General features: G+C 50.3%; 6 protein-coding genes; 3 read left to right on the top strand and 3 right to left on the bottom strand.

Annotated features, from left to right (window-relative positions):
• Window positions 1–182: 182 nt before the first annotated feature.
• Window positions 183–2,222, top strand: RCC_07457 (related to peptidase yuxL; the record flags this gene model as incomplete). Its single annotated transcript, XM_023772714.1, has 1 exon — window positions 183–2,222. The coding sequence occupies one exon, from the start codon at window positions 183–185 to the stop codon at window positions 2,220–2,222; it is 2,040 nt and encodes a 679-aa protein (XP_023628482.1).
• A 569-nt stretch (window positions 2,223–2,791) lies between these two features.
• RCC_07456 (uncharacterized protein) lies at window positions 2,792–3,544 on the bottom strand (the record flags this gene model as incomplete). The annotated part of the gene is made up of 1 exon (XM_023772713.1): window positions 2,792–3,544. One exon carries the CDS (start codon window positions 3,542–3,544, stop codon window positions 2,792–2,794), a length of 753 nt encoding a protein of 250 aa, XP_023628481.1.
• Window positions 3,545–3,984: 440 nt separating this feature from the next.
• RCC_07455 (related to general amidase) lies at window positions 3,985–5,648 on the top strand (the record flags this gene model as incomplete). XM_023772712.1 has 2 exons in its annotated part: window positions 3,985–4,260; window positions 4,317–5,648. 2 exons carry the CDS (start codon window positions 3,985–3,987, stop codon window positions 5,646–5,648), a joined length of 1,608 nt encoding a protein of 535 aa, XP_023628480.1.
• Window positions 5,649–5,867: 219 nt separating this feature from the next.
• Window positions 5,868–7,943, bottom strand: RCC_07454 (related to putative human GTP-binding protein MMR1; the record flags this gene model as incomplete). Its single annotated transcript, XM_023772711.1, has 1 exon — window positions 5,868–7,943. One exon carries the CDS (start codon window positions 7,941–7,943, stop codon window positions 5,868–5,870), a length of 2,076 nt encoding a protein of 691 aa, XP_023628479.1.
• Window positions 7,944–8,284: 341 nt separating this feature from the next.
• On the top strand, window positions 8,285–9,340 carry RCC_07453 (uncharacterized protein; the record flags this gene model as incomplete). Its single annotated transcript, XM_023772710.1, has 1 exon — window positions 8,285–9,340. One exon carries the CDS (start codon window positions 8,285–8,287, stop codon window positions 9,338–9,340), a length of 1,056 nt encoding a protein of 351 aa, XP_023628478.1.
• A 704-nt stretch (window positions 9,341–10,044) lies between these two features.
• RCC_07452 (related to beta-glucosidase) lies at window positions 10,045–12,075 on the bottom strand (the record flags this gene model as incomplete). XM_023772709.1 has 2 exons in its annotated part: window positions 10,045–10,997; window positions 11,070–12,075. The coding sequence occupies 2 exons, from the start codon at window positions 12,073–12,075 to the stop codon at window positions 10,045–10,047; spliced, it is 1,959 nt and encodes a 652-aa protein (XP_023628477.1).
• Window positions 12,076–14,133: the final 2,058 nt, after the last annotated feature.

Below are 14,133 nucleotides of genomic sequence, written 5' to 3'. Positions count from 1 at the left end.
CTGTTACTCGATGAAGTGCTGTGGCTCGAGATGGCCAGGCAGAGGACGACTTTCGACGACGTCGGAAGTTAGTCGTAGGCTGCAGGAGTGCACGCCAAGATGATCAATCAGCTCGTCCTATCCGCCATCAGCTCCGCCGCTTTCTTCAACCGTCTTTCTTATTTGTTTTGCTTGAGATCAAGATGCCGCCCGTTTCGCTATCGTCACTCGGAAGAAAACAGCTCATCACCTCTCTTTGCGATCTTCAGATTCCTAGCACCATCCAGTTCTCGCCCAACGCCCAGCAGATAATCTACTCAACGAATCTAGCATGGAATCATCGCAAGCTCAAAGAACCCTCCCAGGCCACTCTATGGCTTGCAGACACCGGCAAATCAGGCTCTTCCCGGCAGATTACATCCGGCCGATTTAGAGACCACTCTCCACGATGGAATCCTAATGGACAGAGCATAGCTTTCATATCTGATCGTGCTGCCCCAGGTAAGAAATGGGCCATATACGGATTGAACATCGGCAATGGAGCGCCTGAAGGCGAGGTCTATTCCGTTACCGATACGGAGTCTGATCAACAGATCGCTGGCTTCGAATTCTCACCTGACGGTAAAACAATAGCGTGGATTTCTGCAGACGGAAAGACTCCAGACCAAAAAGCTCGCGAAGAGATCGGTGAAGACATGCAAGTTTGGGGCGAAGACAGGTCGTATGCTCGGCTGCGCATAATCGATATCTCTTCGAAATCGACCACCGTGCTTATGGGCGAGGTGCCCGAGCAACACGTTGTTGGGCTCAGCTGGAATCCACAAGGTGGGCAGATTGCCATGGTCAGCAATCGCTCTCCAGATATCGAAGAACCATACAAGACTGGCTCAAAAATTTCCATCCTGACGTTCAAGACCTCGGCCTGTCTGGATGTATGCACATTCCCCAACGCGCTCCAACACGTCGCTTGGGCTGCAGATGGCAAGATATACTTCATCTCGGGCACACCGGAGAACAAAGTGTGCGCTGGCACAGCGGTATACGCCGTCAACCCGAACATATCGAATGAATGGGAGAGGATTGCGCATGGCGTGGTTGATGACGCCGAAAGGCTGACAATAGTTAGTGGGAAGCCGGTGGTACAAGTCCAGCATGGTCTCAAGGATCAGATTCACCTCACCCCTTCACAGAAGCCCATCTACTCTGTGCAAGAGCGAATTGAGGCTTTCGCTGTTGCTTTCCCACAGGACGGCATATCTACACTCATAGCTGTCGCGACATCATCGATCAACAAACCCATTGAGGTCTACACCACTTCCACATGTGATGGAAACCTGGTGCAAATTTCATCCCACGGGGCAGCCTTCGCGGGTCAGCACTTTGGAACATGCGTCCCACTGTCGACTCGCTCGGCCGACGACGAGGTCGAACTTGACAGTCTCTTCCTTACCCCTTCGACGAGCCCTGAGCCATCCGATATCCCCATGCCGACGATCGTCTTGATCCATGGAGGTCCAAATGATCGCAACACAGAATCTTTCAATACTTACTATTACTATTGGACGGCCTATCTTCTACGCCTTGGCTACAGCATTCTTCTCACGAATTATCGTGGCAGTTCGGGCAAGGGTGAAGCCTTCGCCTCGTATAGTACACTGGGTGTTGGAAAGTGGGATTATGAGGACGTGGTTACTTTGACCAACAACGCCATCAGTCTAGGCTACGCCGATCCAAACCGTCTTGTCGTTGGCGGTCTCAGTCAGGGAGGGTTTTTGACATATCYCTGCAGTACAAGGAATGGATCCCGATCTCCTTGGAAATTTGCTGCCGCCATTCCCCTGGATGGAACAATAGATTCTGATGCCATGGCAATAACATCTGATCTCGGCTCTACACTAGAAGGGGAACTCAGCGGAGGCCTTGCACCTTGGAACATGGCAACTGATGACACTCGTACTCGGCAAGCGTCGGCTTTGTGGGAGGTGCATGATGCGGTGAAGAGGAGCAGAGAGACGGGAGAGATGGTCATACCACCCATGCTCATCTTGCATGGGGAAAAGGATGAAAGATGTCCAATCAATCAAGCTTGGGGTATGAGAAGAGCTCTGGAAGCTCATGACCTGCCGTACCAGTTTGTGATGTACCCGCGACAACCGCATGTTTTCATTGAGAGAAAATTCTGGCTGGACTTGGCGGAGCGCGTTGGCTCATGGTGCGAGAAACATATCGGGCCTGGCTATTAACTATTCCAAACCCAAAGTTTGAACAGAAAACAAGAATATTATAGGAATCTCGCGTCAAGTCCATGCGCTCCACATGGTCGCTCTCAGCAGAGTGAGTCAGTCCTGAATATACCGCTTTCGTCCAGCCGATTCCAACTTTCCATGCATTTAAACCTCGTGCTCGACGCAATACTCTCCTCGCGTCCTTTTCTCAGACTTGTCATGAATTTACACACGCGACGCTCGAATTCGAAAGAACGCCTCACACATCTGGCCCTCCCCGACTCAATCTGCCATCCTGGCAACTTCTTCTTCTGTCGAAAACGGCGTGGCGATCAGTAATTGCTCCCAGTACCTACTTCACCACCAAAGTCAGTCGTCGAAAGGGACCATGAGATATCATCATACTGAGACAGCGTCTTTGCAAATCTAAAATACAGCCTCCCAGATCAGTAAGGCGGGATGTTGAGAAATCTTGTAGCTGATGGCAATTCTCGAAACCTTCGGGCAGTCGAAATTCTGCGCATCGTCATTTAGGGACCTTGGATTCACAGGCACAAGACGCTGCAAGGCGGTCGAGTGAAGTTCCATCATGAATTGAAGATTCTCGAATACAACAGCTCGTGTCTCCCCATCCAAAGGTCCATCATCGGAACCGTAACAGCTGCTCCATCCACCGCATACACTGCCTCTCCTCGCTCCAATTCCTGCTCAATACAAAGACAAATACACCCCTTCAACTCCGCACTAGCAAGCATAGCCTGACTCTRATACGGGCCCATAACACTCGCTCTTACTCCCGCACTCAAAACCGTCTTCGCATGGTTGAGCAAGAATAGATAGCAAGTTTCATGTTCTGCGAGACCTAGCGCCGCACACACAGCGCCGAAAAGTGGAGCAAAATGCGCTTGGGGCAGCATTCCAAATCGATCTTTGATAGGAGTTTTCATCGAGTTTGCGAATTCTGTAATATTAACCCCTTTTCCTTGCAAGGCGGCAGGAGAAAGTGCTCGTTCCCAAATCGCAAGTAATGCTCTCCCTTGCGTGATACTTGCTCGTCGAGCCACGGTACATGGAGAACTTGCATCGAGATCATTGTCCAGTTCCTGGAGGGTCGTAGTATTATGATAGGCGGCCAGTACATATGGCAAACTAGTCGTGGTGATGTTTGAGATTGATTCTGTGAGGAACTGGGAGAATGCGGTAGTTTTGAGGATCGTGTTGGAGTGGAGGGAGCTGTGATTGTTGTGTGCTAGAAAGGACTCTAGTCCTGAGGAGAAGGCGAAGGATCCTAGCGGAAGGGCGGAGTCTGAGAGGAGAAGGAGGGCGTGGAGGGAGGTCATTTTTGGTTATTCACTCTTGTCGCTTACGGACAAGCGTGGTTTCCTAGTTCGGAAGGGAGCAGCGGATGAGGTGAGTGAGTGAAGGTCGGGTAAAGTTCGGTTGTGGACTGCAGAACCGGCGATAGAGATCGCGTATCCTCAAGAATTAGGTGGATTCCAATGCTGCGCTCTCGGCACCTGATATCGAAGGTGGATTGCCGAAGATTTGATGATGCGCGTGCTTCCATACTCCGTACCAGCAAAGAACATGGCTAAATCCAACAGCCGATATCGGAGTCGGCCGATAGGCCAACCTGCGGTCCCATCCTCCCCGCGCATCATCTTTATTTTGCCGACATCATTTGGGTCTTTCTGTACCATTGACGATTTTCCAAGACGAAACTCATCTCATCCGTAGATTCCTTGACAAATTACCAGCAACCAAAGTCCAACAATACAAGATGACTTCCCAATGGCAAGAGATATCGGCCAAGGCCAAACAAAAGGTCTTGGACGATATTCCCTCAGAATGGCGGATCCCTACAGACAAGGTCCCTGGAGATGATGTGCTAGATGTGACCGGCATCCCAGCTCAATGTGGACTACTCTCTCAATTGGACCTCGAAATCACAGAGTCATTCGCAACGGAAATTGTAGCCAAGATCGCCAAGGGAGAATGGTCAGCAGAAGCAGTAACAACAGCATTCTGTAAACGAGCTTCAATCGCTCATCAACTGGTACTATGCTTATACCAATGTTCTTATTCACGAAGCCATCCTAACTCTGATCCCAGACAAATTGCCTGACAGTAATCATGTTCGACAGTGCCATTGCTCGCGCCAAAGACCTAGACATCCATTTCCAAAAGACAGGAAAAGTCAGCGGACCTCTCCACGGCCTTCCCATATCCCTAAAAGACAACTTCAATATCCCCGGCTTCCCCTCTTCTGTAGGTTTCGCTTCTTGGGCTACGGAATCTATGCAACAAGAGAGCACAATCGTCACCACACTGCGAAACCTAGGAGCTGTGGCGTATGTAAAGACAAACGTTCCCACAGCGATGATGATAGCCGAAAGCGTCAACAACGTCTATGGCCGCACCCTAAATCCTCAAAATCGCTCCATGACGTCCGGCGGCTCGTCAGGCGGAGAATCTGCTCTCATTTCCATGCGAGGCAGTCCTTTGGGAGTCGGGACGGACATTGGCGGGAGCCTACGAATCCCAGCCGCCTGCACAGGTATATTCACCATCAGGCCTTCTTATGGCCGTTTCCCGCATTTTGACGCACGGTCTGGTCTTTCAGGCCAGGAAGCTGTGGCGAGCGTCAACGGACCTATGGCAAGGAGCGTTGCGGATATTCGACTTTGGGCGGAGAGTGTTGTGGGAACGAAACCTTGGTTACGAGATCCTAAATGTGTGCCGGGGTTGGAGTGGAGGCATAACGAGGACGCTCGAGGGAAGGTGAAGATCGGAGTGTTGTGGGATAATGGTATGGTGCAGCCAACTCCGCCTGTTAAAAGGGCACTGAAGGAGACGGTTGAGAAATTGAAGGCAAAGGGATACGAGATTATCGACTGGCCAGCTACAGATCATGCCGAAGCAATGGAACTTCTAGGCCGGTTTTTCGTCTCCGATGGTGGGAAATCCATCGAAAAGATCCTCAAACCTGTCGATGAGCCTTGGAGACCTGAGATGAAAGGCTACGAAGACGCTGGAGAAATTGGCGTGCATGAGTTATGGCAGTTACAATCTCGCCGGACGGCTCTTTGTAAGAGATATTTGGATCGCTGGGAAGCAGCTGGTTTGGATGCGATTCTGGGACCTACGACTCCATATGCTACAACCAAAAACGGCGAGTTTAGGCACGTGGGCTATACCGGCGTGTTTAATATTCTGGATTATAGCTCCACATCCTTCCCTTGTGGGGTGACGGTTGATAAAGAAAAGGATTTGCTGGAACCAGGAATTCAAATTCATGATGAGCTGGATGCGCAAACGCAGAGAGAGTATGATGCTGAGGTAGCGCACGGGATGCCTGTGAGCTTGCAATTAACAGGAAGAAGATTGGAAGAGGAGAAGATGTTGGCGTTGACGGAGAGGGTTGTGGAGGACTTGAAGGGATGATCGTGTAGCACCCGAGGTTTTTCAACCGAGCACAAAATTTCCAAGGGAACGATCCTCGATCTGCTTCTCCAAACTCTCATCACAGTGATTCATCTAACAGCGTGCCAGATCAGGCATCGTATTCTTCGACTACCTTTATTGCTTTCTCGTGACAGAAAGGGAGATGGCTGAGACAAAGCCATAAGCATGTGGATATACGACCTTCCCACAACCTATAAATCAATCATCGTAATGCGCCAATCCCGGCGCCCTGACCTTCTTTGCGGCTCTCTTGTTCGCCTTCCCGTGCTTTCGATTTCCCTTCAACTCGCTAATGTCCACATCCTTCTCCAAAGCCTTCATAACCTTGGCTTTCCTCCCGGTCAACTCCTTGTTTCCACCCTGAAAACTGTATTTATAGTGAAAAGGTTGACTCATCTTTCCTCCACTCTGTCCTGGAGCAAAGAATGCTTTATCAAGGACTCCACCCTTCTTACCGGGCTTGTTTTCCGTGATATCGGCGTCTTCATTGTATTGAAGGAATTTAGCACGTCGCTTTTCGGGGAGATGTGCGAGATCATAGAGCTCGCGGTTGAAGTGTTTGCCATCGATGGCCTGGTCCTCCTCTCCTGCTTTGGGAGGTGGAGGGTGGCAGTACAATAGTTTGCCCTTGACATAGTCTTTCAAAACACCTCGAGCGGCACGACTCTCGTCTGGCTGTCCCAAACCAGTGGTGTAGAAGCCTCGGGCTCGAGCATGTGCTCGGAGAACTTCTTCTCCGGTGGGTATTCCAGTGCCGCCCTCTTCGATAGGTCTAGTGATTATCCGCATTCCGTAGACCGCTTCGAGGAAGTGCTGTGGAATTCTTTGCGCGACCAATGTGCTTGGACCGGTGTACTCTCGTAGTTGATCGATGGGAAGGACACCAGCGCAAACGAGCTCGGCTTTTGTGGTTGCAAAGTTGGGAAAGACGAGACCAGGACAATCGCAGAGTACGACTCGTGGTGAAAGGTGGATGGTCTGGAAATGCTTGGTCTTACCGGGTGTGGCTGAGACGGAGACCTTCTTGGCACCCAGCAGGGCGTTGATGGTGGATGACTTTCCAACGTTGGGGTAACCCACCAAACCGATCTGGGTCTTGCGAGTGGGTTTGGAGGGATCTGTGTTGCGGGGCTGTTTGGGCGAGTGTTCGAGAAAGAGAGCTTCGAGGTCGTCGGTTGTGAGGATACGGGTCTGCTCTTCTAGAGAGAGGGTCGGAGCTGCCGTGGGAGGGGTGGGTTTAGTGGCGGTGGATTCTTCTTCCTCCTCGTCAGACCAGTCCGAATCTTCCTCTTCGTCATCCTCTTGAAGGTCCATCTTCTGAGTCTGTTTGGTGAGGTCCTTTGCTTCTGGATCGATTTCTTCCTCCACGTCGCTGTCGTCGAGTCCGTCCCCATCGCTCTCCTCTTCACTGGACTCTTCTTCTTCACTATCCTCCTCCTCATCACTGCTAACCCTTGCCTCATCTCTCTCCTGTTCCAGACGAGCCTCATTCATCTCCTTGGCCAACTCAGCWGAGAAGAATCGGAAAGCAATCTTCCTCTCACTGAACCACTTTGCCCACGCTGTCCTCTGCTCGAGAGTCATCATGTCCGCCTTGTTGATGAGGAGCAAGTTGCGCTTCTTGCCGCCATCCTGCTCCGAGACGTACTTCTCCAAATCCTCGCAGCGGTAGAGAAGAGGGTTGCGGGCGTCGACAATCTGTACGACCAGATCGGATCGTTCAATAACACGCCACAGTTGACGCCAGACCTCCAAATTCCGCTCGAAGGGTGTCATCAGCAAGTCATCCACCTCCTGCAAGTCGGCCAGTCCTCTCCTCCACGAAAGTAGACTCTCGCGCTCCGCCAATTCCAATTCTTGCGGAGTGGTATCCTTATCCCACGCCGGTCGTCGAGGGACGGTAAGCCTCGCTCTCTTCGCATTTTGCTTCTTGACCACCCCGCGCTCCTCCTGTGCCGACAACAAGTAGGGGTTCTTCTGATCGGCGTGGATGACCTTGACATTGTTCATCTTCTCCGCTGTGAAGTCCGTGCCCGCCAATTCAGCCGTCGACAAGAATTCGTCGAGCGCGCCCTGCTCAGTGATGGAGCGCATCTTGACCCAGTCGGCTTCCTGCGCGGCGTTTGTGACATATTCGTTGCCCAGAGGATCCTTTCTCTTGATCGCTCCCGCTTGGTTGCCACGGTGCATGTTGCTGTTCTTGCCCTTGCCGAAGCGGTCGTTCATTAGGCTGTTGCCCAGCCCGACGGCGTTCTTGCTCTTTGCTAGGACCATCCTGACTATTTCTTTGTTGGTTGAGATGAGGGTAAGAAGACAAGAAGGCAAGAGTCAAGATGAATACATGTAGGAAACTTTCGTCATTCTTGGCGCGGGCGGCATGGAGGGGCGAAAAAGGCGGGAGTCGAGCGGCTTTAGCCGGACAGATCTGCAGGGTCCTGGTTCGYGTGAAGACGAACGTGACGGTGACTTCCTCTTCACACATAAACAATCATCAGGTAAGTAACGTTACTGTACGATTCTCATCCGAAGACAACGAAATACAAGGCAAGTGAAACTTTCACAATCTTTTCAGCCCATGTTATCTCCATCTGCATCATCACGCCCGACTCAAGACAATGGAAGCATCTCAAAACAACATCTACGACACCGACTGGTATCAGACCGATTGGGTGTGGGGACCCTATTCAGTTCACGTCGCTACTAGAAAGGAATGGTTCACCACCTTCCACGACTTCAAGAGCAAAATCACCGTAGATGGGCTAAATCAATTCGATGTTCTTGGAGTTGGCAATGTTGAGCTTGAACTCACAAACATCGACGACGGCGGCCAGAGGTGTTACCGAAAAATCATCCTGAAGGACGTTCTCCACGTCCGCGACCTCGCAGCCAACATCTTCGGAGGCTCACAATATCATCCTRCTGGTGTCTCGTATGAAGTCAAATATTCCGAAGACGATCATCTCAGCAAGCTGCCAAAGATCGTCGAATGTCAGGCTGCCGATGAAGTCGGTCGACTTGACAACACCGCGCGTTCGTACGATCAATGGTGCGAAAAGCCTCTGCATATTGTGCCATCGCGGCGCCAGCGTGATATTGTCGGAACTGCTGCCCAATGGGCTTCTGGGGTGGGACATGGTCCCCTCATCCTAGTCAAAAACTTGGGAAAGCTCTGGCTCAAGGGACAACAACTTGGACACACAAGTATGGCAGGTTCGGAAGAGTGGCCAACGAGTTATCCGACTGCGGACTGGGACAGCTATGAGCGTGAAATATGGCAAGCTTCTGCTGGCTTTGAATACACGGACGAAGGGAAGACGTGGTTGAGACACCATCACGGCAACGAGCTCAAATATCTTCGAAGGTTCGGCTGCAGCATATACGACGTAGATCATCGAGCTGCGGGGAGACATATTGTCTCGAAGATGCTGAACTATGACGGTTCACGTCGGGCAGCACTGGCATACTTGTACTACAATGCTCGGCAATCAGAAGGGCAGACCGCCAACGACTTCTATACATACATGCAAGGTCTGGAGGCATGTATGAAGATAGCCTCTATGTCTGTGATGGATCACAGCCGGGTAGAGTTCTACTACAGCAAACTCCGTCTCTCGAATGGTTGGTTCGACGATGCGGGCCAACGCCTGCAATACGATGGCGGAGCTGCTTGAGGCAGCTGATGCCGAGGACAGGATCAAGGACGCCGAAGAACTCGAATGGAGGAAGAACAGAGCACCGAAGACAAAAGGGTACAAGTATGTCCGAAAGACTGCCGCGGTTCAGCGGGCGCCAACTTCCCAAGAGAGGTTGACCGCACGGCAAGAGAAGCTCGCCTCCACGCTTGAAAAACTCACATCCCATCTCACCAATCAGCAGTTCACGCCTCAGCAACTCCAGTGGATTGTCACCCACCATGGTGATAGTGGTAAGTTCATGATAGCCAAGGATCTCGTACCTTGGGAGAAGGAAGACTGTGAAACGGCAAGACAAATCGTGCAAACTGCGATCGCAGCAGAAGCGGAAGACCACGAGGCCGAAGATGGGTATGATGTAGAGCGGGTCCTAAATCTTCTGCGGCAGGTCGCGCAACGCGATGGCTGATATCGGCAGAGACTGCGGATCAGGGGAAAACAAACAAGGTTGACACCTACTTAATATGATATTATACGAAGGACTGCGAAACGGCAAGCAGCCGAACATCGCTCTGTTGCACTCTATGCCGCCCATCGCGTTCGATAGATTTGCCGTTCACGGGATCCCCACAAAGGAGGGCTGAGAAAACGGTCACTTTTGTACACACAGTTAACGCTGCGCTGGTAGCTCCAGATACCCATGGAAATTGAGTAATTCTCAAAGGCATAGCTATCGACATTAATCAACACTCCTCCCTCCTGCTCTCAACAAACTCCACAGCGTCAAAGAAGCTTCTCCGATACCTCCTTTCTTGCGTCGTATGGTCGACAAACATCAACCCATACCCCTCGTCAAACCTCCCAAATTCCCAACTATCTCCCCAATTCCAATTGATCGCTCCCAAAACCTTCACTCCATCTTCCCAAATCGCCTTCAACATCTCACTCAGATAGCTAATCGTATACTCACTCCCGGGGACATTGTACAAATTATCCCTCAGTTGTCCACCCGGAGGCGGCGGAGGCTGTAAGCCGAATTCCGTGATGACGATGGGGAGACCGTAGGTGTAGTAGATGTAATTGAGATTTGTGCGCAGAGACGAGGGGGCGGTATAGAAGACAGGGTTTCCAGAGGGATCGTAGCCGTATGCCCAGCCCGTGGGGGTTTCCATCGCGAGGTTCAAACAGAGTGGGTAGGCGTAGGTTATATTGCTGTCAGTACCGTGACTTTCAGCACAAGCCGTGAGATTTGAGGATGCGGGGAATACGGGTGGAGCGGTATAGGCGTCCAAGGCGATGAAGTCGATTGTGCCTTTCATATAAGCGAGGTCTGCCGATGACAGAGGGATGTAGTCGGAGACTGCTTGTTTGTAGTTCTCGGGATAGTCTAGTCCCAAACCTAGAGTGCGGAGGAAAGGTCCCAGGTAAAATTCCGAGAAGAAATTGGCTGCTTCGACGTGTGTTTGATTTGATGGATCTGCTGGAACGCCTGGAGTCACACCCATTTTGAGAGAGACTTTTCCGATACCTTGGAGAACTTCGCGGTAGTAGTGGACTACTCGGGAGTGACACCTCAAGACTGTATTGACTGCCACACCGTTCGAGGCACTGGCTTGGGGCTCGTTAATTGTGATCCAATAGGGCACACGGTCTGCGTAATGCGACATTACGAGTGTGGCGTAGTGCACGTAGGCGTCTGGATGGGACGTCAGCTGTTTCCTTCTGTCTCGAGAGATATACTCCATATGCATGCTTGAATAGTACCTACCTTCAAAAGTCGCATTGGAGAATCCGGAATTGCCGCCCAGCCCGAAATTGATCTTCGTCTGCAGATACTGCAATATGTACTCCTGTCCGCCACCATAGAACTGCAATGGCGTATCAAAGTGGAAGAGTGTCACCACAGGCTGCATACCCTTTTCCAGCACAAAGTCAATCATATCCGAATAGTGTGAAATCGCATCCTCGTTGACTGGCGTTCCCGGCAGCGCAAAAGGCAGAATCCGCGTCCAAGGAATGGAGAACGAATAAGTCTTCAACCCCATACTCGCCATACGTTCAATGTCCTGTTTGTAGAGATAATAGTGCTCATTTGTCACATAGTTTGGCTCGATCTTGCTCGCGCCGCCGGTAATGACTGATGCGAATGACCCAGCGCCGGCCAGTGAGAGTACGTTGGCATACATGTCTAGCCGGGATGGCGTTTTCCCATGGTCTGCTATGGCACCTTCACATTGGGCTGCGGATCCCGCGGCGCCGTAGAAGAAGTCTTTTGGGAACTTGTGCGAGTTCGACGGAGGTTGGAAGACCAGCGGAGGAGGGAGGGCCAGCTCCGAGGAAGGAATTGGGGTCGGAGAGACAGTGGTGGAATACATGCCTCGTGTGAAATTTACAGGATTGGCGGCATTCCAGAGAGATGTGAAGGCCGCTGTGCCGTATGGTTCATCTGGCGTTGCTTCTGTCGCCGTCGCCGTCGCCGTCGCAGTACTGTTCGATAACGAAGATGTGCTACTGATGGGCGTCCAATTCGGCCAGGTCGTGGTGGACAGGTTCGCGAATTGTGCACTGACGCTGCCGTATGGGAGTGCGTAGGTGGTGGTTGCTGACTGGGCGGGGTTCGAACTTGCGAAGCGTGTGGTAGTTTGCGGATATGAAAAGGTCGATGCTTGGTGGTAATCTGGCGAGGTGCATGTGGATGAAGCATTGTCTCCCGCTGATGCTTGGAGCGAAAGGCAGGACAGGGCAAGACCTGTGATCCATCTTGCGGAAGCCATTGCTGCCTGGGGTCTTGATCTTGATGGAGTGCGGACGCGCCATCTTTTTGTTCTGCGCGGTGGTTCGCTCTTTATGAATTGAGCCAGGGCTTGAGCTTAGCATCGCGTGCGAACGCGTAAAGCGCCTCGGTGACGTGCGAATGGGCGGATACCGTATAGCGTAGGAGAARCYTTATCTAGGAATAATGTACCGGCAAGTTGATACGCATAAGTTACGGCGTCTTGATGCATCCATGGATCGAGTGATAGTTCAAGCAGTCCGTTGAGGTTCAATTGCTTCGATTGGTCAATCCTGCTGAGCAGTGAGGACGAAGCGGACAGGCAACGGCCGCTATCACTCCGATGCATCAAGACAGTGTGCTGTACTAGCTTTTCCCTGTGAAAGATGTTCATCTGTGATGCAAGCGGGAGGGTGTGCTTTGCCGGAGATTAAAGGCAGAATTGGATTGCTTTGCTCGTCAAATTATTCTCGACACGTCTCTCACTAACATGTCAGCGTCGCGGAGGAGCGGTTTGCCTCAATGTGGATATTCAATGCAGATCTTGCTCGAGATCGTCGAAAGTTAGATCCACGGTAAGCCATCGTCCGAATGATTCTGCGCGTCGCTCCACCTCGGCAACATTACTTCTTTAGGAGTATGCTGAGGTGGGCGAGAAAGATGGAAAAGAGAGAGAACACGGTTCAAGTTGTGCTGGGTGCTTGTCTATGAATACTCCAGCTCGATGGTCTTGTCATCGGGGAGTTGGTCGAGGTTGGACGCGAGTAAAAAACGCATAGACTCATCTATCGTGTCACTCTTGCGAATCGAAGTGTCTTTGGGCGTGTAATGCACGATATTGAAACATTTCCAGGTTGACGATGGTACCGAGTACGTAGGTAGTTGACATGGAGTGGTTTGAAGATTGCGGATGATCTTCGTTCTGCCGAGAGGTACGGCGCGTTTTTAAGAACAACTCTGCAACAATCCTTTTAGGCGATAGTGCGACGCTAGCATTATAGGGTATTAGAACCTCGGTAATTGAAGGTGTATTCCGTACAATAAGTAACAAGTAGCGTAATTTAATGTGCGCGTATAATGTCCTCGCTTTCCTTCTTTAAAGTAATTTTATTTAAGTCTACGATACCTAAGTAATAATAGTCTACGATACCTAAGTAATAATAGTAAGGATAAAGTAAAGGTATAATAGCATTACGCGGGCAGCTACATAACTCTTTATATAGGTAAGTAAGATCTCTAAAAGAGCAGCAGGATAAAGACCTACTGCTCTTTTAGCGACTCTTATTAACACCTAAACACTAATATTAACACCTACTACTCCTACTACTACACTACCCCTTTACTACTTACTTATATCCTCCTCCCTCCTCTATACTACCCGTATAAAAGCCTAAGAAAGCGAAGAAGCCTAAGTTACTATACCTATAGCTAGGTTATATCGATACTACGAAATACTAGAGGCCTAGAACTTTCCCTAAGGATCCGGATAATAATAGCGAATACGGATATTTTAAGTAGAACTTTATAAGAATATAAGCTAGGAATTTAACACTTTAAGAGTAGCGCTAACCCGTATAATAGCTTAAGAAAATAGGATTCTCCCTTAACCGCGAGCAGAGGGAGATAATAGCTAAGCCTATTACTAAGCACGTCGAGATCTATAATAGCTTTACTAATAGGATCGATAACATCCGAGACCGTCCGAACTACGTCGACGCCTTTCTAGTTACGAGCCGGTCTATATAATTCTATTAGAGAATTATTAAAGTATAATAGCTAATAATATCGTAGTAGAAGAATATTAACTAAGGAGGAGTATTACGGAGATTATAAGGAGCGGAAGGACTACGATAGTAATATAATTAAAGGCCTAGGGCTATTTCTAGTATATTTCCTACCCGTATAAAGGTGTTCGACGCTAACGAGAACAGCGCTATATAATCTAGCGTAGATATTTAAACTTAGCCTATAGCAACTGCATCTAGCGGGGAACTAAGAGTACCTACTAGTATAGCGATAGGATAGCTAGCGAGAGAGCCTATTAGGAGAGGCTAAAGGC

This window comes from Ramularia collo-cygni (assembly GCF_900074925.1).
Source record: "Ramularia collo-cygni strain URUG2 genome assembly, contig: RCC_scaffold11, whole genome shotgun sequence".
In the NCBI taxonomy this organism is placed as follows: domain Eukaryota; kingdom Fungi; phylum Ascomycota; class Dothideomycetes; order Mycosphaerellales; family Mycosphaerellaceae; genus Ramularia; species Ramularia collo-cygni.
This window is presented reverse-complemented; position numbering and strand designations above follow the sequence as displayed.